Source organism: Mus caroli, unplaced genomic scaffold (assembly GCF_978045245.1).
Source record: "Mus caroli unplaced genomic scaffold, Mus_caroli_1 scaffold_11, whole genome shotgun sequence".
In the NCBI taxonomy this organism is placed as follows: domain Eukaryota; kingdom Metazoa; phylum Chordata; class Mammalia; order Rodentia; family Muridae; genus Mus; species Mus caroli.
In genome coordinates, this window is record NW_028227266.1 from 75944499 (window position 1) to 75971025 (window position 26527).

Below are 26527 nucleotides of genomic sequence, written 5' to 3' on the forward strand. Positions count from 1 at the left end.
TCTACATTGATCCTACAATGCTGTCACCTCTAGAAAACAATGGATCTGGGTAAGGATTTAAAATGAAATGCAATTTCTTTATGAACAACAGGAAAAATGGCATATATTTACAGATCCCTGAAGCTAAAGATTCATCAGGAAAACCAGAAATCAAATGATATATCCTAGACTTTGAATGTTATTTCTGTCTAGTTTCATATTAGAGCAATGTTTTCTTGCTTTAAATTGTGTAAACAAAAAATTTATATTATTTCATGAGCCATTTTTGTTAGATGTATTATCTTTTTCATTGTCCAAATGGAAAGCTCTCACTACTGAGTTCTCTCAGTGTGATTGACATCAAAAAATTCTGTCAATCTTACTGGATGTAGAATTCAACTAATGGGTTTATTCAATAATTACCTCTTGAATAGCTACTCTGTGGCATACTGTACTTCTCTAAGACAAGTGCTTTTCCCAAATTTTCAATCTGAAAAACCATGCTTACTGACATAAAAGATGCTTATCAGATTCAGTATCTTTCTTCTAAGTTCCCTTAATATTGTTAGAATTTAACACAGAGGGAATTCTTTGTTTTTTTTTAATTAGGTATTTTCCTCATTTACATTTCCAATGCTATCCCAAAAGTCCCCCATAACCCCCCCCACTCCTCTACCCACCCACTCCCACTTCTTGGCCCAGGCATTCCCCTGTACTGGGGCCTATGAAGTTTGCAAGTCCAATTGGCCTCTCTTTCCACTGATGGCCAACTAGGCCATCTTTTGATACATATGCAGCTAGAGTCAAGAGCTCCAGGGCACTGATTAGTTCATAATGTTGTTCCACCTATAAGGTTCCAGATCCCTTTAGCTCCTTGGGAAATTTCTCTAGCTCCTTCATTGGGAGCACTGTGATCCATCCAACAGCTGACTGTGAGGATCCACTTCTGTGTTTGTTAGGCCCCAGCATAGTCTCACAAGAGACAGCTATATCTGGGTTCTTTCAGCAAAATCTTGCTAGTGTATGCAATGGTGTCAGCGTTTCCAAGCTGATTATGGGATGGATCCCTGGATATGGCAGTCTCTAGGTGGTCCATCCTTTCATCACAGCTCCAAACTGTGTCTCTGTAACTCCTTCCATGGGTGTTTTGTTCCCAATTCTAAGAAGGGGCAATGTGTCCACACTTTGGTCTTCATTCTTCTTGAGTTTCATGCGTTTAAAAATTGTATCTTATATCTTGGGTATCCTAAGTTTTGGGCTAATATCCACTTATCAGTGAGTACATACTGTGTGAGTTCCTTTGTGATTGTGTTACTTCACTCAGGATGATGCCCTCCAGGTCCATCCATTTGCCTAGGAATTTCATAAATTCATTCTTGTAATAGCTGAGTAGTACTCCATTGTGTAAATGTACCACATTTTCTGTATCCATTCCTCTGTTGAGGGGCATCTGGGTTCTTTCCAGCTTCTGGCTATTATAAATAAGGCTGCTATGAACATAGTGGAACAAGTGTTCCTCTTACCGGTTGGGACATCTTCTGGATATATGCCCAGGAGAGGCATTGCAGGATCCTTTGGTAGTACTATGTCCAATTTTCTGAGGAACTGCCAGAATGATTTTCAGAGTGCTTGTACAAGCTTGCACTCCCACCAACAATGGAGGAGTGTTCCTCTTTCTCCACATCCTCGCCAGCATCTGCTGTCACCTGAATTTTTGATCTTAGCCATTCTGACTGGTATGAGAAGGAATCTCAGGGTTGTTTTGATTTGCATTTCCCTGATGATTAAGGATGTTGAACATTTTTTCAGGTGCTTCTCAGCCATTTGGTATTCCTCAGGTGAGAATTCTTTGTTCAGTTCTGAGCCCCATTTTTAATGGGGTTATTTGATTTTCCGTAGTCCACCTTCTTGAGTTCTTTATATATATTGGATATTAGTCCCCTATCTGATTTAGGATAGGTAAAGGTCCTTTCGCAATCTGTTGGTGGTCTTTTTGTCTTATTGTAGGTGTCTTTTGCCTTGCAGAAGCTTTGCAACTTTATGAGGTCCCATTTATCAATTCTCGATCTTACAGCACAAGCCATTGCTCTTCTATTCAGGAATTTTTTCCCCTGTACCCATATCTTCGAGGTTTTCCCCCCAATTTCTCCTCTATAAGTTTCAGTGTCTCTGGTTTATGTGGAGTCCTTAATCCACTTAGATTTGACCTTAGTACAAGGAGATAGGAATGGATCAATTCACATTCTTCTACATGATAACCGCCAGTTGTGCCAGCACCATTTGTTGAAAATGCTGTCTTTTTTCCACTGGATGGTTTTAGCTCCCTTGTCAAAGATCAAGTGACTATAGGTGTGTGACTTCATCTCAGGGTCTTCAATTCTGTTCCATTGTTCTACTTGTCTGTCGTTATACCAGTACCATGCAGTTTTTATCACAATTGCTCTGTAGTACAGCTTTAGGTCAGGCATAGTGATTCCACCAGAGGTTCTTTTATCCTTGAGAAGAGATTTTGCTATCCTAGGTTTTTTGTTATTCCAGATGAATTTGCAGATTGCCCTTTCTAATTCGTTGAAGAATTGAGTTGGAATTTTAATGGGGATTGCATTGAATCTGTTGATTGCTTTTGGCAAGATAGCCATTTTTACTATACTGATCCTGCCAATCCATGAGCATGGGAGATCTTTGCATCTTCTGAGATCTTCTTTAATTTCTTTCTTCAGAGACTTGAAGTTCTTATCATACAGATCTTTCACTTCCTTAGTTAGAGTCACGCCATGAATGTCATGTGGTTTTGTCTTTGAATTTGTTTATATACTGGATTACGTTGATGGATTTCCATATATACAGTACCTTCTGTTTCTATTTTGTGGAATAGTTTGTGAAGAACTGGGATTAAATCTTCTTTGAAGGTCTGATAGAACTCTGAACTGAACTGATCCTGGGCATTTTTTGGTTGAGAGACTATTAATGACTGTTTCTATTTCTTTAGGGGATATAGAACTGTTTAGATCATTAAGCTGATCTTGATTTAACTTTGGTACCTGGTATCTGTCTAGAAACTTGTCCATTTCATCCAGGTTCTCCAGTTTTTTTGAGTATAGCCTTTTGTAGAAGGATCTGATGGTGTTTTGGATTTCTTCAGGATCTGTTGTTATGTCTCCTTTTTCACTTCTGATTTTGTTAATTAGAATACTTTCTTGTGCCCTCTACTGAGTCTGGCTAAGGGTTTATCTATCTTGTTGATTTTCTCAAAGAACCAGCTCCTCGATTGGAAGAACTATTCTTTGAATAGTTCTTCTGGTTTCCACTTGGTTGATTTCACCTCTGATTATTTCCTGCCGTCTACTCCTCTTGGGTGAATTTGCTTCCTTTTGTCCTAGAGCTTTTAGTTGTATTGTCAAGCTGCTAGTATGTGCTCTCTCTAGTTTCTTTTTGGAGGTACTCAGAGCTATGAGTTGTCCTCTTAGAAATGCTTTCATTGTGTCCCATAAGTTTGGGTATGTTGTGGCTTCATTTTCATTAAACTCCAATAAGTCCTTAATTTCTTTCTTTATTCCTTCCTTGACCAACGTATCATTGAGAAGAGTGTTGTTCAGTTTCCACGTAAATGTTGGCTTTCTATTATTTATTTTGTTATTGAAGATCAGCCTTAGTCCATGGTGATCTGATAGGATGCATGGGACAATTTCAATATTTTTGTATATGTTCAGGCTTGTTTTGTGACCAATTATGTGGTCAATTTTGGAGAAGGTACCATGAGGTGCTGAGAAGAAGGTATATCCTTTTGTTTTAGGATAAAATGTTCTGTGGATATCTGTCATATCCATTTGTTTCATAACTTCTGTTAGTTTTACTGTGTCCCTGTTTAGTTTCTGTTTCCATGATCTGTCCATTTGTGAAAATGGTGTGTTGAAGTCTCCCACTATTATTGTGTGAGGTGCAATGTGTGCTTTGAGCTTTACTAAAGTTTCTTTAATGAATGTGACTGCCCTTGTATTTGGAGCATAGATACTCAGAATTGTTAGTTCCTCTTGGAGGATTTTAACTTTGATGAGTATGAAGTGCACCTCCTTGTCTTTTTTGATGACTTGGGGTTGGAAGTTGATTTTATTAGATATTAGAATGGCTACTCCAGCTTGTTTCTTCATACCATTTGCTTGGAAAATTGTTTTCCAGCCTTTCATTCTGAGGTAGTGTCTATTATTTTCTCTGAGATGAGTTTCCTGTAAGCAGCAAAATGTTGGGTCCTGTTTGTGTAGCCAGTCTTTTAGTCTATGTCTTTTTATTGGGGAGTTGAGTCCATTGATATTAAGAGATATTAAGGAAAAGTAATTTTTGCTTCCTATAATTTTTGTTGTTAAAGTTGGCATTCTGATCTTGTGGCTGTCTTCTTTTAGGTTTGTTGAGGGATTACCTTCTTCCTTTTTCTAGGACGTGGATTCCGTCCTTGTATTGGTTTTTTTTTTTTCTGTTATTATCCTTTGAAGGGCTGGATTCGTGGAAAGATAATGTGTGAATTTGGTTTTGTCGTGGAATACTTTCATTTCTCCATCTATGGTAATTGAGAGTTTGGCTGGGTATAGTAGCCTGGTCTGGAATTTGTGTTCTCTTAGTGTCTGTATAACATCTGTCCAGGCTCTTTTGGCTTTCATAGTCTCTGGTGGAAAATCTGGTGTAATTCTGATAGGATTGCCTTTACATGTTACTTGACCTTTTTCCCTTACTGCTTTTAGTGTTCTATCTTTATTTAGTGCATTTGTTGTTCTGATTATTATGTGTCGGGAGGAATTTCTTTTCTGGTCCAGTCTATTTGGAGTTCTGTAGGCTTCTTGTATGTTCATGGGCATCTCTTTCTTTAGGTTTGGGAAGTTTTCTTCTATAATTTTGTTGAAGATATTTGCTGGTCCTTTGAGTTGAAAATCTTCATTCTCATCTAATTCTATTATCCATAGGTTTGGTCTTCTCATTGTGTCCTGGATTTCCTGGATGTTTTGAGTTAGGTTCTTTTTGCATTTTCCATTTTCTTTGATTGTTGTGACAATGTTCTCTATGGAATCTTCTGCACCTGAGATTCTCTCTTCCATCTCTTGTATTCTGTTGCTAATGCTCGCATCTTTGGTTCCAGATTTCTTTCCTAGGTTTTGTATCTCCAGCATTGCCTTATTTCGGGTTTTCTTTATTGTGTCTTCTTCCCATTTTAGGTCTTGGATGGTTTTATTTAATTCCATCACCTGTTTGGTTGTGCTTTCTTGCAATTCTTTAAGGGATTTTTGTGCTTCCTCTTTAATGTCTTCTACCTGTTTAACAGTGTTCTCCTGTATTTCTTTAAGTGAGTTATTAAAGTCCTTCTTGATGTCCTCTACCATCATCATGAGATATGCTTTTAAATCCGGGTCTAGCTTTTCGGGTGTGTTGGGGTGCCCTGGACTGGGCGAAGTTGGAGCGCTGGGTTCTGATGATGGTGAGTGGTCTTGGTTCCTGTTAGTAAGATTCTTACATTTACCTTTTGCCATCTGGTAATCTCTGGAGTTAGCTGTTATAGTTGTCTCTGTTTAGAGATTGTTCCTCTGGTGATTCTGTTACCGTCTATCAGCAGACCTGGGAGACTAGCTCTCTCCTCTGAGTTTCAGTGGTCGGAGCACTCTCTGCAGGCAAGCTCTCCTCTTACAGGGAAGGTGCACAGATATCTGGTGTTTGGACCTCCTTCTGGCTGAAGATGAATGCCCAAAGCAGGACCTTTCCCAGAAGCTGTGTTGCTTTGGCCTGTCCCAGAAGCTGTTAGCTTCTGTAGTACACACTCTCACCTGTGCAGACTAATTTTGGCAGAGTCCGGGAACCAAGATGGCTCCAGCTGATCCTGAGGCAAAAGCCTCCCGGGCCTGGCAGACACCTGTCCTCTGGCCGGGAGGGTGGCCAAATGTCTGGAGCCCAAAAAGGGTGCTGCCTCAGAAGCTCTGTGGCTCCCGCCTGTCCCAGAAGCTGTCAGCTTCTTTGGTGCACACTCTCACCTGTGCAGACTAATTTCAGCGGAGTCCCGGAACCAAGATGGCTCCCGCCAATCCTGAGGCAAAAGCTGAGTTCTTTGTTCTAATATGGAACTTACTTCTTCCCAACATTCCAAGACTTCTACATAATATGCAAATCTCATTGGTATAAATCTGAAATCTTTGGTATAAATCTAAACTGTTGTAGAGAAGATAATAGCAGATAACTTGAATTATAGCCTGTGATGTTACAAAAATCACCATCAGTAGGGTCAAAGAGATAGCCAGTCATAAAAGCCAATAACATATCAAGATACACCAGGTTATGGGTATTGAGAACTGGATCTATGGTTATAGTTTCAGAAGCAGAACCCCTTATTAGCAACAACATGGGGTTCTTTGAGTAGATTCTCATTACAATGATCAGCTTCTTTAGATTTATGAGTTTGAAAAGAATCTGAATCAAATTTTCACTTCTTGGTTTTCCAGGACTACACCCAAATTACTACAGTCTTTATTTTGGTAATATAAGATCTGAGATAAAAAGTCAACCTCATCTCAGAGACACACCCTCCATATTATTTCTAAAATGCTGGGCATTACAATCTATAATGATCCTGATAACTGAATAGGCAGAATTCGTATGACGGCAGGTGCTGGGCACAGACCCTGGACCATGGCAGACCTGACAAGATAAACTACATCCTTACCTCCTTAAAAGTCAATTAAACAAACAAGAAATAATGAAAAAAATGAAAAAGATTTATTTAATGTGATCATACTAGAAATGAAACAAGATGCCCCGTGGTACCCAAGTCCATCTTTGGGGCCTTGCCATGAAGTTCAGACTTAAGCAAATAACAAGGAGTATATACAGAACTAAGTAGTCCTAGCCCAGATGTGGCCTACCCATCATTGTTTGAACTCTAGTCTCTGCTGCAAGTTTTTTCTGACAAGTTTCAGAACTGTGTGAAATTTTTCCCAGAGAAAATTTATCCTTCTGAATGGCAGCATGACTTCTGTCTTTTCTTTCTTTCAGCATGATATTCCTGAGAAAATCCATATATTTTAGAATACTTGTTTCAGTAGTTTGATAGCCATAAAGAGGGGTACAAATGTCTCTTTAGACTGTCTGCATTTCTACCAGAATGTTCCAGTCAGGGAAGAACCATCAAAACCTATAAAGACCTGTGTTTAACAGATCATCTGGGAGAAGTAGCTGCTAACAAACTTTGTCTACACACCTCTCTTCACAGAAACTCTACCTATAGCTGACTTATCCTTTCTGTGTTTTGAATATCCCAAATATATAAAACTTACTTCATTAGAATATTTTTCCACACCTATTTATCTGCTAGGTATTTTAGCAGAGATACTTTGTATTTCTATTTATTTTTATCTTATTCTTAATACTAGCTTAGCACAGAACAAATGGGCAACATGCTTTGCCAATATGAGTATCTGACTAAAGTTTTAACTGAAGATTATAATAAAACCCAAAGAACATGAAAAATCACAAACTTTGTTCTTCATTGGTGATCCCTTTTTCTCCATCAAACACTTCACTAGACAATTCTAACTTGCTAGAGTTCTAAGGTCATCTTCTTTATTGCTGTTGTTATTCTCAGTGTGTGTCGGGGGGAGGGGTTAGTTTGGTTTTGGTTTTGGTTTGGGGTTGTTGTTGTTGTTGTTTGGTTGGGCTTTTTTGGTTTTGTTATTTTGTTTTGTTTTATTTTGTTTGTTTGTTTGCTTGCTTGCTTGCTTGCTTTTATTTGAGACATAATCTTACTCTGCAGACCTGGTTGGCCAAGAAGTTACAGAACTCTGCCTGCCTCTGCCTTCAGAGTGATTGCTGGATTAAAGGTATATATCTCCACACCAAGCCTTATCTTGGTTCTAGATGTGAAATTGTAACATTTAAGTTAGGAACTTGGATTACTGTCTTCTTTTCTTCATTGTCTTTTTCTTTCAAAAAGTTTTTTTCTGGGCTGAGGAGATGGCTCATTCAGTAAAGTTCTAGCTATTCAAACAGAAGGAACTGGGTTTTGGATCCCCATCATCCATGTAAAACATCAGGTGTGACTACACACCTCCCTAACTCCAGCACTTGGGAAGAGAGGCAGTTACCAGCAGATCCCAAGGACTCACTGACCAGCTTATCTAGTCAAAATGGTGAGCTCCAAATTCCATGAAAAACCCTGTCACGAAATATATGGTACAGAGGCAATTGAAAAAGATATAATCGTATCAACATCTAACCTACAGATGTACATAAAAGATGAGTACACACATACACACATGATTATATCACACATGGATATACATACATACATGCATAAATAGAAATTGCATCACACACTTACACTCAAGATTACATAAAATACACACACATATACAAAGTCAAAAAGAAATATAAAGTCTCTTCTTGAATTAAATTGAATAACTCCACAATTAAAAAGCAAGCACTCCCCTAGAATAAAATAAGCTTTTGTCAACACCTGGCACATAGAAATTATGTATCACTAAGAACAATTCAGGGTTCATCTGGAGAAAAATCAAAGAAATAGGACAGAAAAATACTCAGTATTGAGTTGGAAGATACAGGAAATAAGGGTAGGAGAATGATGGGAGTCATTAGGCCCCTAAAATCACAGAAAACTTATTAAGTGTGCAAAAAAATAATAGTGACAGAAAAGGAGTAAAAACAGGAAGTCATAAAATGTAGTAGCTTAACATCCCATACCGTGGGTCTGATGATTGCTAAAAGTCATACAACTTACAAACTCTAGACAAACACCTTCACTTTCTCTTCTATGCTTGACCATGTCTTATCTAGAAAGTTATAATCACCTTCCAAGGTCTCTTTACTTCCTTGTCTATCCTTGTCTATTCCATTCTTTATACACCAATCAATATTGTATCACCTAGCTAATCAAGGGTTTTCAAGAACCTGAAAATAAAACCCTGTTGAGGAAGACCATACACACTTCAGACATAGTTCTTGAAAGAATTGATCTGGAACTAGAAGCATCATCTTTGAGACCAACACTCATAATATCCGAAGGTGTTATGGAAGCGGCCAATGGAGAAAAGCAACCAATAGTCCTACCCAGCCTTATAGGCTACAAATCTCACTAATGACCAACCAAGTGAGATATCCCCAATGGCACAACAGTGGCAGTGTTATCCAGGAGGTAACCAGCAGTAATCTAAGTAGACACTGGCTTTCATTCAAGAGATAGAATCCATGCCTGGTGCTGTAAACCTAGCCAACAACCCTAGGGTCATAGACCAACTGCCATTTTCTTAAACTAATATAATTTCTACATGTATTCTAACTATGTATTATTATACCTACAGGGAAGTGTAGCTCTCACCACTCATCAAATAAACTCCCTGCGAAGCAGATAAAAGCTATTAGAGATCTACAACTAGTCAAAATGCAGACTGTAAGTGATCATGCGCGGCTCAACCCCAATTGCTACATCTGTAATGCAACCTCTACATCTTAAGGCTCAAGGGGTGGAAAGATTGTAAGAGCCAGAGGAAGAGGATGGCTGCTGTTAAACTGTATCTTCTTGACATGACAGGGAAGTCATTCCCATGAAATATCAGCAATGTGGTTGTCAGAATACTAGTCAGCATGACAACATGGATTGGGAAAATTATCAGAGGGTTACACTTTAAACAAAGAACTACATCCAACTGGTAACAAACTGGTTACCGAGAGAGAGCAATGGTTTTCTTCAGGAATACATCCTCTGGTATGTATTTAACCCAAGCAGTCAGCCCTAAACCCATAGATAGATAGATAGATAGATAGATAGATAGATAGATAGATAGATAGATAGATAGATACTTAATAAGATATCATTAATTTAAGAGGGACTGAGGGAACATAAGAGTCATAGTAGGGGTGAGAAATGTGAAACAATGTAAATACTGTATTTGTGTGAAATGTTTCAAAACATTAAATTTTCAAAAACAAAATTTAAAACTTTCAATAAGACAAAACACAAGCTTACTGTCTTCCTTAAAGTAGATCGGGAATTTCAGCATAGAATGTGCTATCCAGCCTCCTCTCTCTCTCTCTCTCTCTCTCTCTCTCTCTCTCTCTCTCTCTCTCTCTCGCGCGCGCGCGCGCGCGCGCGCGCGCGCACGCACACCTTCAGCATCTTCTTGCTCATTACAAGCCCCAGTACCTGCTCCCAGACTGTTCCTCTACCTGTCAATCAAGAACTCTTTAGCCTCCGGGGTTATCTTCATCACACACCTCTTTGAATGATAACTTCTCAAAGAAACCTATTCCAGCAATCTGACACAGATCTGAGACATAGCCCCTTTCTGTAGTGACTTCATTGGGCTATGTTCTTCTCCATACTACACTCCACCCTCTAAGAAGTTAATGGACATTAAATGCGGGAAATGAATTCTCTTCCACCACAGAATGTAAGCTTTCTTTGCTTCTTTTTTTTTTTTTAACTTTTCTTAGCAAAGTGTATATAGAACGGCAGTGCGTGCTTATTGAATGTGACCCAGATTAGTTTTTTAGCTCATGTTTCTTATCACTCCTTTTTCAAGTCATACTTGGCTCTACAAAATGCGGAGAGCCACTTCCTGCCTGCTGCACCAAGTTTCCAGTATAACAAAATTGGAAATGTTTTGATGCCTTCAAGGAATGAGAATTTAATAAATAGGACCCTGGCTATAAAGCCTCATGAAGCAGTGAAAGCTCCTACTGATCCTGTAAACAAGCTGAGTCCAGATAGCTTTAAGCCAGACCATCGGAAGCACTCATTTGGAAGAAATCTGAAACCATTTCCAGTGAGTACTAGATTATATGAGATGTTAATATAATAGACTCTCCAATTCTATGTGAAATACCATGGCAGCACACTAGGAGGGAAAAAAATCAAACACTTTTAAAAATGATAATGAATTATATTTGGAACCAAACACAACCTTGGATGAATGTTGAATCCCCATTTTCCAAAGGGGAAAAGTGTCTCAAACAATGCAGAAGTTGGCAAAGAATACTCAGGGAGCTGTCCATCCTGTCCAGGGCCATGAATACAAACCAGAATATTTAATAATAAAGCAACACCTAAAATTAGCATGCCAATTATCCCATATTAATGAAATACAAGTTGGACAACGACAAAGGGGCTTCAAACATTTTTTTTTTTTATCGAAATTTAGCTACACATTCCAATCTATTTTAATATCAAAGGACAGTTAGGTAGAACCCAGATTTTGAACTGATTTCTTTTAGGCATGACTGTTTCAGTTTGTTGAGTACCTGTGTTTGAGGACCCCCTATCTATTTGGTACATAAAGCTTAAATAAATCTGAACATTTATCCATTTATTTATTTATTTATTTATTTATTTGCTTATTTACATACTTTTACTTCTTTGATCATTTTGTACCACCCTGGAAGGACTGAGGCAAGAAACAACTCACAAAAGCAAATAAATTCTTTGATATCTCAGAGCTTTTGTCTACTTCATCCTTTCCTTCTGTGAAAAAATTGCACCAATTTAAACAAAACAGTCAGATACAAAAACAAAATTGGGATGCAGTTCACCTCTGATTGTGTCAATTTGAATGAATTTCTATACTCAAGACAGAACTCCCAAGAAGGGTAGTTTGTAATAAAATGTGTGTTGGTTTGTCTAATTTTAAACTATAGAAATGCAAAAATAAGAAGGAAATAAAAAACTAAAGATGAGAAGATGATGTCTTAGGGACATCTTCTTGGCAGAAATATTGAATTTGTGTGTTATAACATTTGGTTAAAAAAAGGAGTACAGTAATATTTTGACTGATAGGAAAATAGTTCTTGTTATTTTCATGGTCACCAATTTAAACAAACACATCTATAAGCTACAATTTCCTTAACTAGAAATCAGGAAAATTAAACAAAGAAAGCTAGTGCTGAAAATTCTTCAAAACTGAGAGTATGAAGAAAACCAAGGGAAAATAGGTCTTTGCCATACAGGTCTTTAATTTATCAAAGGCTTTTCAGGCTCATCCTCATCAAACACTGACTGTATCCATGATCAGATACAATGTGAACAAAGCACACTGGAGCACAAATAGAACCCCTTTGAACAAGCTCCTCTAGTGAAATAACTTTTCCCAAAGGGTAAAGAGTAACTCAAGAGTAACTGATGGCAAGAGGGATGGCTGGTTTTTGTCAACTCAACACAAGCTCAGGTCATCTGGGAAGAGGAAATCTCAACTGAGAAAATGCCTCCATCGCATTGGCCAGTGGGCAACTCTGTGAGGCATTTTATTTTATTAATAATTGATGTGGGAGGGCTCACCCACTCTGAACGGCACCATCTCTGGAAAGGGAGGGATCTTAGAATATATAAAACTCAAGCTGATCAACCCAGGGGAGCAAGCCAGGAAGTAGCACTCCTCCCTGGTCTCTGCCCGAGTGCTTACCCAACTTTCTGTCCCAATATCTCTTCATGGTGGACCGTAAACTGTAAGGTGAAATAACCCTGTCCTCCCCACACTGCGATGGGTCATGGTGTTTTATCACAGCAGTTAAAAACCAAGCCAGAACATCAATAAAGCATTAAAGCATGGTTCTCCATAGCAGAACATAGGGGTGCACATCTGCACTGGGGAAACAGAAGTAAGGATTTCCAGTTCAAGGCCACCCTGGTCTACATGGGGAGAACCTATCTTAAATTAAGAAAATAACAAGTCAACAAATTCAGAAAAATGATTAGAATGACAACTTTTAGTACATGGCACACCAATCTCATAATCATGCATCTATATTTAAATGTTAACAAGATTTTTTTTCAAGATAAATAATTACCTCTTTGTTCTCTTTAAAATGATCACAGCGACTCCTAAGAAAGCTAGCATGGTGGCAAGCAGGCTGTTTCTAATGCCTACTTTTTCAGTTGAAATGTATTACAATGCCAGTAACAATATCATCTGAGCTGCTCTGCTTCCTTCACCTTACATTCATCACCTGGTGATAACAGTACTGAGCTCACTTTGTGTGATGCTGCTGCAAAGCCTAGAAACTGTACTATTTAAATATATTGAATTGAAAGTCCCGTGGACTGCTAACACCAGCACTTCCACGGTTTTATTTCACTCACTTAACAACTATCCAGTTCTAAGGGCAATCGGATCCATTCCTGAGCCCTTTGAGAATGCAGGGAAAGCTGCCATGCCCTAGAGTAGGACTGTCTGCTCCAGCAGGACTGAATTACGGACTCTCTCCTCAAATGTTTCTGGTCTCGTATTAAATCGATGCTGTTCCATACTCTTGCTCAACAGAGCATTTAAAAACCAGCAGTACTTCTTCTTATTTCTTTTTCTTTATTCTGTTTGTTCATTCTCTCTGTGTTGAACAATGTTAAATATTTAGTGCTCATCGTAAATTAAATATTTTTGCACATAAAGAAAATTTCTATTCCATTTTGTCTTATGTATAGAGTAAAATCCAATTTGATATAGTTTGCAGCAGGGGAGCAATGAAAAAAAAATCAGCCTTGCAGGAGGGAAAGAAAGGTGATCGTTATAAATAACAAAGACAAAGGAAATAGATAATGTTCAAACTGGTGTTGGGTATATCATGAGCCTAGACCTATGCTATATACATTAATACTAATCCTGTCTACTGACTAATCCTTTCAGTACAACATAGTTTTATGGATAATAAGACCCTTCTTATTAAGTGATTAGAAATGTAGCATACTGTAAAATGCTATCTGTTTTTAATTGGGAACAAAGCTGCAAGCCAGGACCCCCAAAATTTTTAAATGTGTGTATGTGTGTCTGTGTCTGTGTCTGTGTCTGTGTCTGTGTCTGTGTCTGTGTTTGTGTGTGTCTGTGTTTGTGTGTGTCTGTGTGTGTTGTGTATATGTATATGTATATATGTGTGTGTGTATGTGTGTGCATGTTCCTAAAGTCACAGTCATAAGATAAATATAATAATTATTGACTTTCACCCTATATTTCAAAATAAGCATGCAACAAGCCAAAAAAAAAAAATACCTTGGGCTTCTTATTTTCAGGGCCTGCTGACATGGACAGGGCACAAGGCGAGAACAGCTCCTTGGTTCTTGTTAGAGAGACAGGAAGTGATGGAGTTGAAACACGTGAGCTGTGGTTGGATGCCGTACTTTCCGGCGTCCCAGTTCTTGAAGGACATGTAGCACTCCCATAACTTGTGCGCAGTGCTGAAGGACTAGGGTGATGTGTCTGGGTGAGTGAACTCTCGAGAGGGAGAATGGAGCACCCCAAATGGGGATGAGAAGCAGAGCCAGCCCTGGAGACTGAAGGAGTCGGAAGAGCTGAAGGGCTTGGCTGCTGGCCTGGGTGTTGTTGGGAGCACGCTCTTTTGGATCTGTCTATCAGGTCTGAGAGGGCTGGGGAAGGGTGGAAACCTTTCCCCGAAGAGGAAAGGGCCGAGCTCTCATCAACAGGCGGTGTCAAAGCTAAGGTAGAAGGCTGTATGCAAATATTCCTGTTTTTTTCTGGAGTCCTGGGGTCACCATCCTTTCTGCCCTTGGAAGAAGAAAGAGGGGACAAGACTGGTGTGACAGAAGGGACATCTGCAAGACTGAATGTATCAGTCTGTGATTGGGGTGAGGTGGTATTGCTCCTTAGTGTGCTTCCTGGTATTTTCTCTATATCCATAGAAGCACAACTGCTACTGGCCAGTGCTAGTGGAGAGAGGGGTTGTGCCTGAGAAAGTGGAGTAGTTTTGGAAAAGAAAGGGAGGTGGCAGGGTTGGTAGCTCTCTGCAGAAGCCTGGTGTTCTTGCTCTGTAGACCCCGTTGTCAAGGAGCCACTTGAGAGAGATTTCTTAGGTGTGGGTGGAGTTTGCTTTACTTTTTGATCAAGTGTAAGAGTAGAAGAAGCCAGGGAATTAAGGGAGAAGGTCGGGCAGGATGCAGGGGATAAAGGCCTTTGGTGAGAAGGGTTTGACTTGAGGATAGCGGTGAGGAGAGAAAGCCGAGAGGGTACTGGGGACTTCAGCCCTGACTTTGAAAGACTTCCACTGGATGACATTTGGCTACAGACAGTAGACAAAGAGCCATGGGAAGAGGAGGTAAGTGGTTTGGGACTTGGGGACAGTGAGTGCATGACAATACGGACTGGTATGTAGGAAGCTGAGGGTGATGTCAGAGAAGCACCAGAGGCAGGCACAGGACAGGTTCTCACATCTTCCTTGGGATTAAGGACATTCGAAGTGGACATTTTCTTCTGTGCTTCCGATGCCAGCCCACGTGTGTGATCAGTGACATTTGAGCCACATAAACTAGAACCTGACAGTTGAGTGGAAGGAGAGAATACTAAAGTCGAAGCGCCCTTCCATGCAGAAAGGGGAGAATCGTGAGCAGTAGTGTGAAAATACGTAGTTGTTTCTTCCTCAGAGGCCCCAGTGACATCCAGCCTGCGAGTGTGAAACTCCCGTAGCACAGTGGCTCCGCTGACGTTAGCTGGGACAGGTGGTGTTTTCTGATTAGTTGGAGAAACAAAGGAGAAAGCAGGTGGTTTATGAGCGAGCTGCTCAGAGGTAGTGGGAGAAATTAGCTAGAGGAAAGAAAGATAGATTTAAATAGACATTACTTATGAAATTATCAAGGTATTCTTTTCAGTGTGGTTATGCAAACAGTCCTTCTACTAGTTTTATATGAAATGCGATTTTAAGCCCCCATTAATAATGATGGAATGTATGCTTACTAATGAGACATGTCTTTGAATTTTAAATAAGACCTGAACTGTTAGGCATTACATTCTGCAGCCCATTTATTCCCTGAAACAAAATCAATATAAAAGTTGTCTTCATAATTCTATTGCAAAAATAATTCACAATATTTAAAATAGTTGCCCTAACTTGGAAATGTGTAATCTAAAAATGTGTAGTCTAAAAAGATTGTCATCATTTTGGAAAATGAAATGGATTTTCTACCATGGAAAGAATTTAAACCATGGCTTGATAATGACTAGAATCCTAAACATTTATGTATTTCAGTTGCTTAACGCTCTAAGAACTTGGAATATGTACTCATACATATTGTGAACCTGAAAAGGTGCCCAGAATTCAAAGACTAAAGCTCCTAACACCAACACACACACACACACACACACACACACACACACAAGATAAATTGAGAGTTAACATCAAATCCAAAGTAGAAGGGGTACTTTAGCTTATTTTCCTCAAGTATTTGCCAGAATGAACATACAACAATAACTTAATGAACACATAGCCAATGGTGTGGAATCTCCTATAATCAATGGGCTCCCTTTCCTGGGAAAAGTACAGAATATTTTATAATCCATTTGAAACTAGGCAACTGACAATCCCACATCAAAAGAGGAGGAATTTTTAAAATATGAATTGATTAAAGAATATTTGCCATAACCTGTCTAAGGTAGAGATAGCTTGTACTTGTATTCTTGCCCCACTTAAGTAGTCCAGAATTTAAGGCAAATGCTGAAATCATGCCAAAGTTTTTAAACAGAGACTTTAAAATTATTAGTTTGATTTTATCAGACTATAAAATAAAAATATGCACAACTAGTGAATTTGAGAGATGAGTCACCCAAAAAAGTGTATATATATATATATATATATATATATATATATATATATACATATATATATATATGTGTGTGTGTGTGTGTATGTGTGTGTGTATATATGTATGTGTGTATATATATATATAATGTGTATATATAATGTGTATATATATATATATACATATATATATCAAATAGCTGGAAAATGTCTATAAACTTAAATTAGTATAAGTTTATCAGTAGGTAGGAACATATTTTAGAATTTTTTTCAGAATGATGTGGAAAAAATTTCTAAAGAGACCTCCTGCAATGGCCATCATAACATGTAGTCTTGAGCCCTAAAAACACTTAAATCTAACAAAATCAAACATTCCATCCTGAGATTCTTAGCCTCTGTGCAAACATGTCCCAAGTATTTCTTTTATAAGTATGAAGATCAACATGTAATTTTGCCACATAAATGACATTTGAAACCATTGACAGAGTCCAGAATATCAAAACCTCAGTGAAAATGGGAAATGAAATAGAACTGATTTAATCAACCTGAGAAAGCCGCATCATCCCCATACAGTTTATCTTGGAAGGAGCCCTGCTTAGCTGGAGTTTATGGAACTCATTCCCATAGTTGGGAGGATGCTTAAATGCAAGCATCACAGACTGGGCAACACAGGCTTCTGTTATAAAAGATGACAACATTTTATTTGGAGTTTTGCAATAATTTGTAATTGAAGTCACATTTAATGTTAAAAAGAAATCACTCAGAGGTCCTAGTTTTCAAATGTGTGTGTGTGTGTGTGTGTGTGTGTGTGTGTGTGTGTGTGTATTGCATGCTAGTGTACATGTGTGTATTTTAAGCATGAAATATTTTCTCTACTCTTCCTCATGACTGATTTCTCCTCACAAGAAGAATGGGGACATTTCAAGTGTCCAGGATATTTCTGCAAACTGTACCCTGTTTAGAAAACCTGTTAGAATTTACTAGAGATACTTTGTAAATTAATACTAACTACTACCAGAATCCAACTATCTTTCGAATAATGCTGTTTTTTAAAGAACTTCAATATATGCAATGAACTATCAATTTCTCTTGATTAGTTACCAAATTACCAGTGTTAAGAACATAGTTTCCTAATTTTAGGTGTTAATAAAAGAAAAAGGCCTCTCTGAGCTTCCTCAAGGGAAAGGCTGCTATTTCCCTAATACCTACTCCACTACATGATATTTTTTTCTAATAATAATTCCGAATTTTGTCACACATTTTAGGAGCTATTTATTATTATATTTAGAATGCTCATTAGTAATTTCCAAATGTTCCATAATGTTATTCTAATTTACACTAATACTATTCTAATTTACACAACACTAATTAAGTGTAGCACCATAATTTATAGACTTATAAAAGAGATTCACCTTTAATTTTAAAAAATACACATTCCTGAGTTCATATTATTTTTATTTTTTTTCTTTAAAAAAAAACCAAAGACGTAAATTAATAATTTCATGTAGAAACCAGGGATGTTCATCAAATGCCCAGTCAGTAATCTGGAATGCGCCCTTCATTTAACCTCCGACTGCCTGCACCACCAATGGAAAACTTAACTGAAATGTACAAAGTATTCCCTCTCATCTTTCCCCATGGATAACTACTCTGTGTTCCTTCTTTCTCCCACACTGTCTGAAGATTTTTGTAGTAGTGACTGAGATTGTCCCCAGGAAGCTCACTTCCTTGAGCCCTTGACCACAGGCTTCCTCCAAACTCATTCATTCTCAAGACACTCTTCTCAAAAGACCAAAAGACGGTCCTCGATGCTGGGTGGCAGTGTCAGAGCTATTACTGAGAGGAAGTGTTTTCAGTGTGCTGATCTCATAAGGTAGATGAACTCAATCACTGCATCGAGGATCATCGAGGCCCTACGTTCTTTAAATGGCCATGCTATTAGAGAGCTACCTTGCAAGTCATTTTAGTAAATTTAACGTTAACTGTGTCTTTACACATTCACTCTTTCTAACGTGTGAAAGAGATTCGAGAGTATCGACGTCAACGCTGACATGACTGCTCAGTTTTCTGAGATACAGACATGGCCAGATGCTGATCCTTCACAACTACAGCCTCCCCCAACAGCCTTTTGTAGAAAAATGCCCCATTGCCCTAACACACAAATCACTGTATCATAGAAAGGTGGCCTTCTACCTACTGGTTGATCCTCGTCTTTCTAAGGCATGTACTTAACGCTATCAGGATGATTCTTAGCCTTTCTTATCTGAATCAATGACATAATATACTCCCGTATACCTAACTCTAGCTTAATTCATATAACTCATCACTAAATTGAACTTTTATAATCTACTCAATCTTTGCTCAAGACGTTATCCATGCTACTGTGAACCAACAGTCTTCCCTTCTTACATGGCCCTTCCCTTGAGTCTCATCCTCTTTCTTATTTTCCATTTTAGGTTTTGACAGTACTTTCCTCATTCTCAGCATTTTTGTGAATATGGTTAACATTCTAGCAAGCTTGGTCTCTAATCAATGTTCTGGAAAAAATCTTCCTTCTTAATCCCACTAACTGGCATTACATTCCTGGCCATTGTCTACCCAAAGCTGCTCTGAAAGAAAAACTGTCACCACTGCACTTGATTTACAACCATGCCCTGTAAAGCAGCACAAGGTGAAAATGCAAAAGATCTGCACAGGTGGAGACTGGGTCCCTTTCTCAAGCAGCATTTGGGAACACGACAGGGCACCAGGGGTTCTTTCATTTCAGCTGGACTTTATATGCTTTGGCTGTGTTTGCTTGTATGTTTGTTTGAGAATGTGGCTTCTCTCCATTTCCTCGCTGAAACTGTTCCAATGTTAATATTCTCCTCCAACCCTTAATTCACCACCTTTATTATTATTATTATTATTATTTTATTAGGTATTTATTTCATTTACATTTCGAATGCTATCCCAAAAGTTCCCCACCTGCTCCCCCACCCACTCCCCCATCCATCGACTCCCACTTCTTGGCCCTGGCATTGCTGGTGTTCCCTGTACTGAAGCAAATAAAGTTTGCACGACCAATGGGCCTCTCTTTCCACTGATGGCCGGCTAGGCCATCTTTTGATACATATGCAACTAGAGACACGAGCTCCGGGGGCGGGGGGGGGGGGGTAACTGGTTAGTTCATATTGTTGTTCCCTATAGGGTTGCAGATCCCTTTAGCTCCTTGGGTATTTTCTCTAGCTCCTCCATTGGGGGCCCTGTGATCTATCCAATAGCTGACTGTGGACATCCACGTCTGTGTTTGCTAGGCCCCAGCATAGTCTCACAAGAGACAGCTATATCTGGGTCCTTTCAGCAAAATCTTGCTAGTATATACAATGGTGTCAGTGTTTGGAGGCTGATTATGGGATGGATCCCCAGATATGGCAGTCTCTAGATGGTCCATCCTTTCGTCTCAGCACCAAACTGTGTCTCTGTAACTCCTTCCATGGGTGTTTTGTTCCCAATTCTAAGAAGGGGCAATGTGTCCACACTTTGGTCTTTGTTCTTGAGTTTCATGTGTTTAGCAAATTGTATCTTATATTTTGAGTATTCTAAATTTCTGGGCTAATATCCACTTATCAGTGAGTACATATTGTGTGAGTTCTTTTGTGATTGGGTTACCTCACTCAGGATGATGCCCTCCAGGTCCATCCATTTGCCTAGGAATTTCATAAATTCATTCTTGTAATAGCTGAGTAGTACTCCATTGTGTAAATGTACCACATTTTCTGTATCCATTCCTCTGTTGAGGGGCATCTGGATTCTTTCCAACTTCTAGCTATTATAAATAAGGCTGCTATGAACATAGTGGAGCATGTGTCCTTCTTACTGGTTGGAACATCTTCTGGATATATGCCCAGGAGAGGTATTGCAGGATCTTCCAGTAGTACTATGTCCAATTTTCTGAGAAACCGCCAGACTGATTTCCAGAGTGCTTGTACAAGCTTGCAATCCCACCAACAATGGAGGAGTGTTCCTCTTTCTCCACATCCTCACCAGCATCTGCTGTCACCTGAATTTTTGATCTTAGCCATTCTGACTGGTGTGAGGTGGAATCTCAGGGTTGTTTTGATTTACATTTCCCTGATGATTAAGGATGCTGAACATTTTTTCAGGTGCTTCTCAGCCATTCTGTATTCCTCAGGTGAGAATTCTTTGTTTAGCTCTGAGCCCCATTTTTTTTCCTTTTGAAGAGACTTTTATTGCTTCTTCAAAGTATAAAAATTGTGGCTGGAGAGATGGCTCATCAGATAAGAGCACTGGCTCTTGCAGAGGATCCCAGTTTGGTTCCTAGCATCCACATGGCAGCTTACACTATCCACAACTCCAGTACACAGGCATCCAATGCCTTCTTCTGTTCTCTGAGCTCCAGGAATGCATGCAGTACATTTACATGCACACAGGTCAAACACTCAAACATGTACAATGCAAAAGAATAAATCTTCTTTTAAATGACTTTTAATAGTCAGGATATGAAAGCCACTCATTTTTAATGTCCAAAGACTTACAAACACAGTACCTGGACAGAAGATATGAAGATCCCACTGTGCTACAGGCTACTACAAGGTTGCTAATTATGCAACCTTGGTAACTAATGACATTAAAAGAAAGACAATTCTTTGATGGAGGATCCATCTATTCAGTGTAGAGTGGTTGGGTGTAGGGGCACCTCAACCCCTGTCCTGTAGATGCCAGTAGTGTCACTAAATCAAAATATTAAAACTGGCTCTTCATCTTGACAAATATCCTGGAAAGTACTGGTTTTAATATGGCTACAAGAAAATAAATACAAATGCCAGTTATGATTTCAACCAGAGAGTCAACCGTGATTCAGTGGAGTTACATCCCAATTTGATTCAAATGCACACGATTTGCTAGACCCAGATCAAGCACACTGGTGTTTGTCTGATAGTGAGCTGCCCATCATTTTTAATGGGTTATTTGATTTTCTGGAGTCCACCTTGAGTTCTTTATATATATTGGCTATTAGTCCCCTATCTGATTTAGGATAGGTAAAGATCCTTTCCCAATGTGTTGGTGGCCTTTTTGTCTTATTGACCATGTCTTTTGCCTTACAGAAGCTTTGCAATTTTGTGAGGTCCCATTTGTCGATTCTTATCTTACAGCACAAGCCATTGCTGTTCTATTCAAGAATTTTTCCCCTGTACGCATATCTTCGAGGCTTTTCCCTACTTTCTCCTCTATAAGTTTCAGTGTCTCTGCTTTTATGTGGAGTTCCTTGATCCACTTAGATTTGACCTTAGTACAAGGAGATAGGAATGGATCAATTCGCATTCTTCTACATGATAACCACCAGTTGTGCCAGCACCATTTGTTGAAAATGCTGTCTTTTTTCCACTGAATGGTTTTTGCTTCCTTGTCAAAGATCAAGTGACCATAGGTGTGTGGGTTCATTTCTGGGTCTTCAATTCTATTTCATTGGTCTACTTGTCTGTTGCTATACCAGTACCATGCAGTTTTTATCACAATTGCTCTGTAGTACAGCTTTAGGTCAGGCATAGTGATTCCACCAGAGGTTCTTTTATCCTTGAGAAGAGTTTTTGCTATCCTAGGTTTTTTGTTATTCCAGATGAATTTGCAGATTGCTCTTTCTAATTCGTTGAAGAATTGAGTTGGAATTTTGATGGGGATTGCATTGAATCTGTAGATTGCTTTTGGCATGATAGCCATTTTTACTATATTGATCCTGCCAATCCATGAGCATGGGAGATCTTTCCATCTTCTGAGATCTTTAATTTCTTTCTTCAGAGACTTGAAGTTCTTATCATACAGATCTTTCACTTCCTTAGTTAGAGTTACGTCAAGGTATTTTATATTATTTGTGTCTATTGAGAAGGGTGTTGTTTCCCTAATTTCTTTTAAAAGCTGAATTCTCATGCATACTCTAAGTCACAGGAGCACTGGCCTTCTCTGTATTTCACTTCATCAACTGTACCCCATGATTTATGTATTCATCCTTTTTATAGGTTAACTAACTCTCCCATCCTAAGTAAAATAAAAAGAGAGATTATCTCTTCAAATTTTAACAAATTTTAACAGGTATGACTGTGGTGGGGGTGAAAAATGACAATATTCTGTTTTTTACTGAGTCCTTTTTCTAAAACCTATTCTTGGCCAGTAGTAAAATAGCAAATCTTCTGCAGCAGTAGTTCTTAACCTTCCTTATGCTGCGACCCTTTAACATACCTCAGGTTGTGGTGACCCGCAGACATAAAATTATCTTCATTGCTATGTCATAACTGTAATTTTGCTACTGTTACAAATTGTGATGTAAATATATTTGGAGATAAAGGTTTGTCAGAGGGGTCCTAACCCACAAGTTGTGGACTTTTGTTCTACAGAAACAACTGCTTGGAGAGTTATTGTGCTAGATCTTGCTTCTGCTCCTTAGTGGAGTCTGAGCTCATACCAGACTGTGATTTTTCAACTTATTTTGCTCTAGGCTCTGGACATTAATGTCTGATGTATTCTTTGCCTCCCAGACACAGACAAAAATCATGTCTAGCACCAACAAATCAGGAGCCCATCCTCTAAAAAGCCTATAGCATTTCCTACTGGAATGTTCATTCAAACTGAGTTTCCCATAAACAGTCCCATTGAACATGACTGCTAGTACAGACTGAGCCACGAGAGGAAATAACCACTACTCGTGAATAATAGAGATTTTGCCAGCATTTGACAGAGCCTGTAATCTCCCACTAACTCAGAAAAGTTCTCTTACATTATGTCTGCTCTTACTTGTCATAGAAGAAGGGGGGAGGGGGAGGGGGAGGGAGAGGGAGAGGGAGAGGGAGAAGGGGAGGGGGAGGGAGAGGGAGAGGAGATAATATGCTAAAGGAGCAAGCACAAGCAGCAAGGTGGTGGAAGAAAGAGCAATCACTTGAGAAAAGTGGTTGAAATGAATAAAACTGTATTTCTTTCTATCAACTATAAAGACAAACATCTATAAATGTTTAGCACCCCACCATGAGAGCCCACCTCCTGGATTAAGACTTTTCATCACCTGTCACCTACCATGCAAGGTCGGATCACTTTTGTGGGTTTTGTTTTGCTTATAGTTGGAGTCTTCCAGGTGGAACCTTGAACATATTGCTTCCTAGCTTTTTTATATAACCATGCCGTATTGCAAAAGCTAGTTGGTGGGCCCCAAGATGGTCCTTCCAGAAGTTAGCACAATCCAACAAGAAGTTAAATACTCCAACCTATCTGAAGATATTCAGCATCTAAATCCTCCAGCTGTAAGCTGAGGACAGTTTGTTTTAGGAATCAAATATCAGCAACATCACTAGCTATGTCACAGTGGCCCAGAGCTATCTTCTGTGCTCTTTTATGGTTCCCGTTCAGCTGTGAATATTCACTAACAGTTTTAGTATGATGGTGCCTTTTCTGTATATATTTCCTAGGACTATTTGTTTTATCATTCATGTGATAAATTCTAAGCACTCTCACTAGTTCAGGTACTGTGTTCCTTGGTAGGGACCAGAAGGGAGGAAAATCTTTGTCAATACTCCATTCTAATGGGATCAGATATACAAAGCTACTGTGACCCAATGTGCTGGTGTGAATAAGGTGCTCCTAGAAAAAACTGGAGTTGGCGGAATATTAAAATTTTTGACATACAAGTGCTTACTGGCACTTTTGATTGGCACACATTCTAAGAAATACATCATTACCTGTTTTCATCATTGTGCAAACATTATAGAAAGCACAGATAGAACCAAGACCTCCACAGTAGCACTCCAAATTTGATTAGGACCACAATTGCATATTCATCTATCATTGACCAAGGTACTACTATATTGCACATTTTTTGGATCTAATAAATACAGGCAGCAATGTCTAAATTAACTAGAATTTTATAGAATAACATCTTGTGTTTATTTTAGCCTATTCTCTTGATCTTCTTGTCCACATCATCTCTCCAGCTCTCATATACAAGCTGTAAGTGAACAAATGTATAAAGCCTCTTGTTCTTTATGCCTCTTATTATGTGTCCCCAATCATGTTGCCATCCCAGCCTTCTTTTTTTTTTTTTTTAATTTGGTTTGTTGAGACAGGTTTTCTCTGTATAGCCCTGGCTAACCTGGAACTCACTTTGTAGATCAGGGTGGCCTCAAACTCAGAAATCTGCCTGCCTCTGCCTCCCAAGTGCTGGGATTAAAGGTGTGCGCCACCACCACGCCCTGCTCATCCCAGCCTTCTTAAATAGAGAAAACCATGTACCAATAGCTTATCCTAGACACAATTCCATAGTTCCAAGCTCGCTCGCGCTCTCTCTCTCTCTCTCTCTCTCTCTCTCTCTCTCTCTCTCTCTCTCTCTCTCTCTCTCAGCTGAGCATTCTTTTCCAGATCCAAAGTTGATATTCTCACTTCATTTTAAAAATGAAGAAAGGAATTGTGATTTCAAGTGATTTCTCAGAGGATTGGAAAGTAAGGTCCCTGCCTCATGTCTGCCTTCCTATGTCTGTGCCTCCTACATCAGATTTCCCTGCCCTCCCTTTCCATCCATGTTCAGCTCTAGTTCTGCCCCTGATGCCCTATTCCCACTCTTCCCACTAAGGTCATCACATAATCTCCTAGTTTTCAGCTTAATGGGCTTGAAGTAGCCATTTTATTGATCTTGTTTTGTATTTTAATTACAAACTTCATCTAGCTTTTAGGAAAAACAAATTCCAAAGTATGAACACATCTTACTTTGATGCCTCTATATGTGACGACACAAAAGCAAAATAAATGGATAGTTCAATGAAATAAATCGATTAACAGAAAAAGGAGAAAGAAAATCTCCAAATTTCTTCATAAGAATATTTATATTAGCAGTTATTGTAAGCATGCTACATATCCTTATCTAAGTAATACTAAAAACAGTCTTCTCTGACACCAGAATTTTTTTTTTTTAGAATTCTTTTTTTTCCTTTTTTTTAATTAGGTATTTTCCTCATTTACATTTCCAATGCTATCCCAAAAGTCCCCCATACCCTCCCCCCCCACTCCCCTACCCACCCACTCCCACTTTTTTGGCCCTGGTGTTCCCCTGTACTGGGGCATATAAAGTTTGCAAGTCCAATGGGCCTCTCTTTCCAGTGATGGCTGACTAGGCCATCTTTTGATACATATGCAACTAGAGTCAAGAGTTCCAGGGTACTGGTTAGTTCATAATGTTGTTCCACCTATAGGGTTGCAGATCCCTTTAGCTCCTTGGGTACTTTCTCTAGCTCCTCCTTTGGGGGCCCTGTGATCCATCCAATAACTGACTGTGAGCATCCACTTATGTGTTTGCTAGGCCCCGGCGTAGTCTCACTAGAGACAGCTATATCAAGTTCCTATCAGCAAAATCTTGCTAGTGTATGCAATGGTGTCAGCGTTTGAAGGCTAATTATGGGATGGATCCCCAGATATGGCAGTCTCTAGATGGTCCATCCTTTTGTCTCAGCTCCAAACTTTGTCTCTGTAACTCCTTCCATGGGTGTTTTGTTCCCAATTCTAAGAAGGGGCAATGTGTCCACACTTTGGTCTTCGTTCTTCTTGAGTATCATGTGTTTTTGCAAATTGTAACTTATATCTTGGGTATTCCAAGTTTCTGGGCTAATATCCACTTATCAGTGAGTACATATCATTTGAGTTCTTTTGTGATTGGGTTACCTCACTCAGGATAATGCCCTCCAGGTCCAACCATTTGCCTAGGAACTTCATAAATTCATTCTTTTAAATAGCTGAGTAGTACTCCATTGTGTAAATGTACCACAGTTTTTGTATCCATCCCTCTGTTGAGGGGCATCTGGGTTCTTTCCAGCTTCTGGCTATTATAAATAAGGCTGCTATGAACATAGTGGAGCATGTTTCTTTCTTACAATTTGGAACATCTTCTGGATATATGCCCAGGAGAGGTATTGCAGGATCCTCCGGTAGTACCAGAATTTTGTGCCTCCAATTTTTCTCGTCTATC

At 39.1% G+C, this 26527-nt stretch overlaps 1 protein-coding gene across 15 annotated transcripts in view; it reads right to left on the reverse strand.

Moving 5' to 3' along the window:
- The window catches only part of Mlip (muscular LMNA interacting protein), a 244876-nt gene that overhangs the window by 106580 nt on the left and 111769 nt on the right, over positions 1-26527 (reverse strand). For 9 of the 15 annotated variants that reach the window (XM_029481437.2, XM_029481430.2, XM_029481434.2 and 6 more), the window contains one exon: positions 13995-15539. In XM_029481437.2, the coding sequence (XP_029337297.1) occupies positions 13995-15539 (1545 nt within the window). The remainder of the gene's footprint in view (positions 1-13994; positions 15540-26527) is intronic. The other 6 variants (XM_085844801.1, XM_029481429.2, XM_029481435.2 and 3 more) reach the window with 1 other exon arrangement.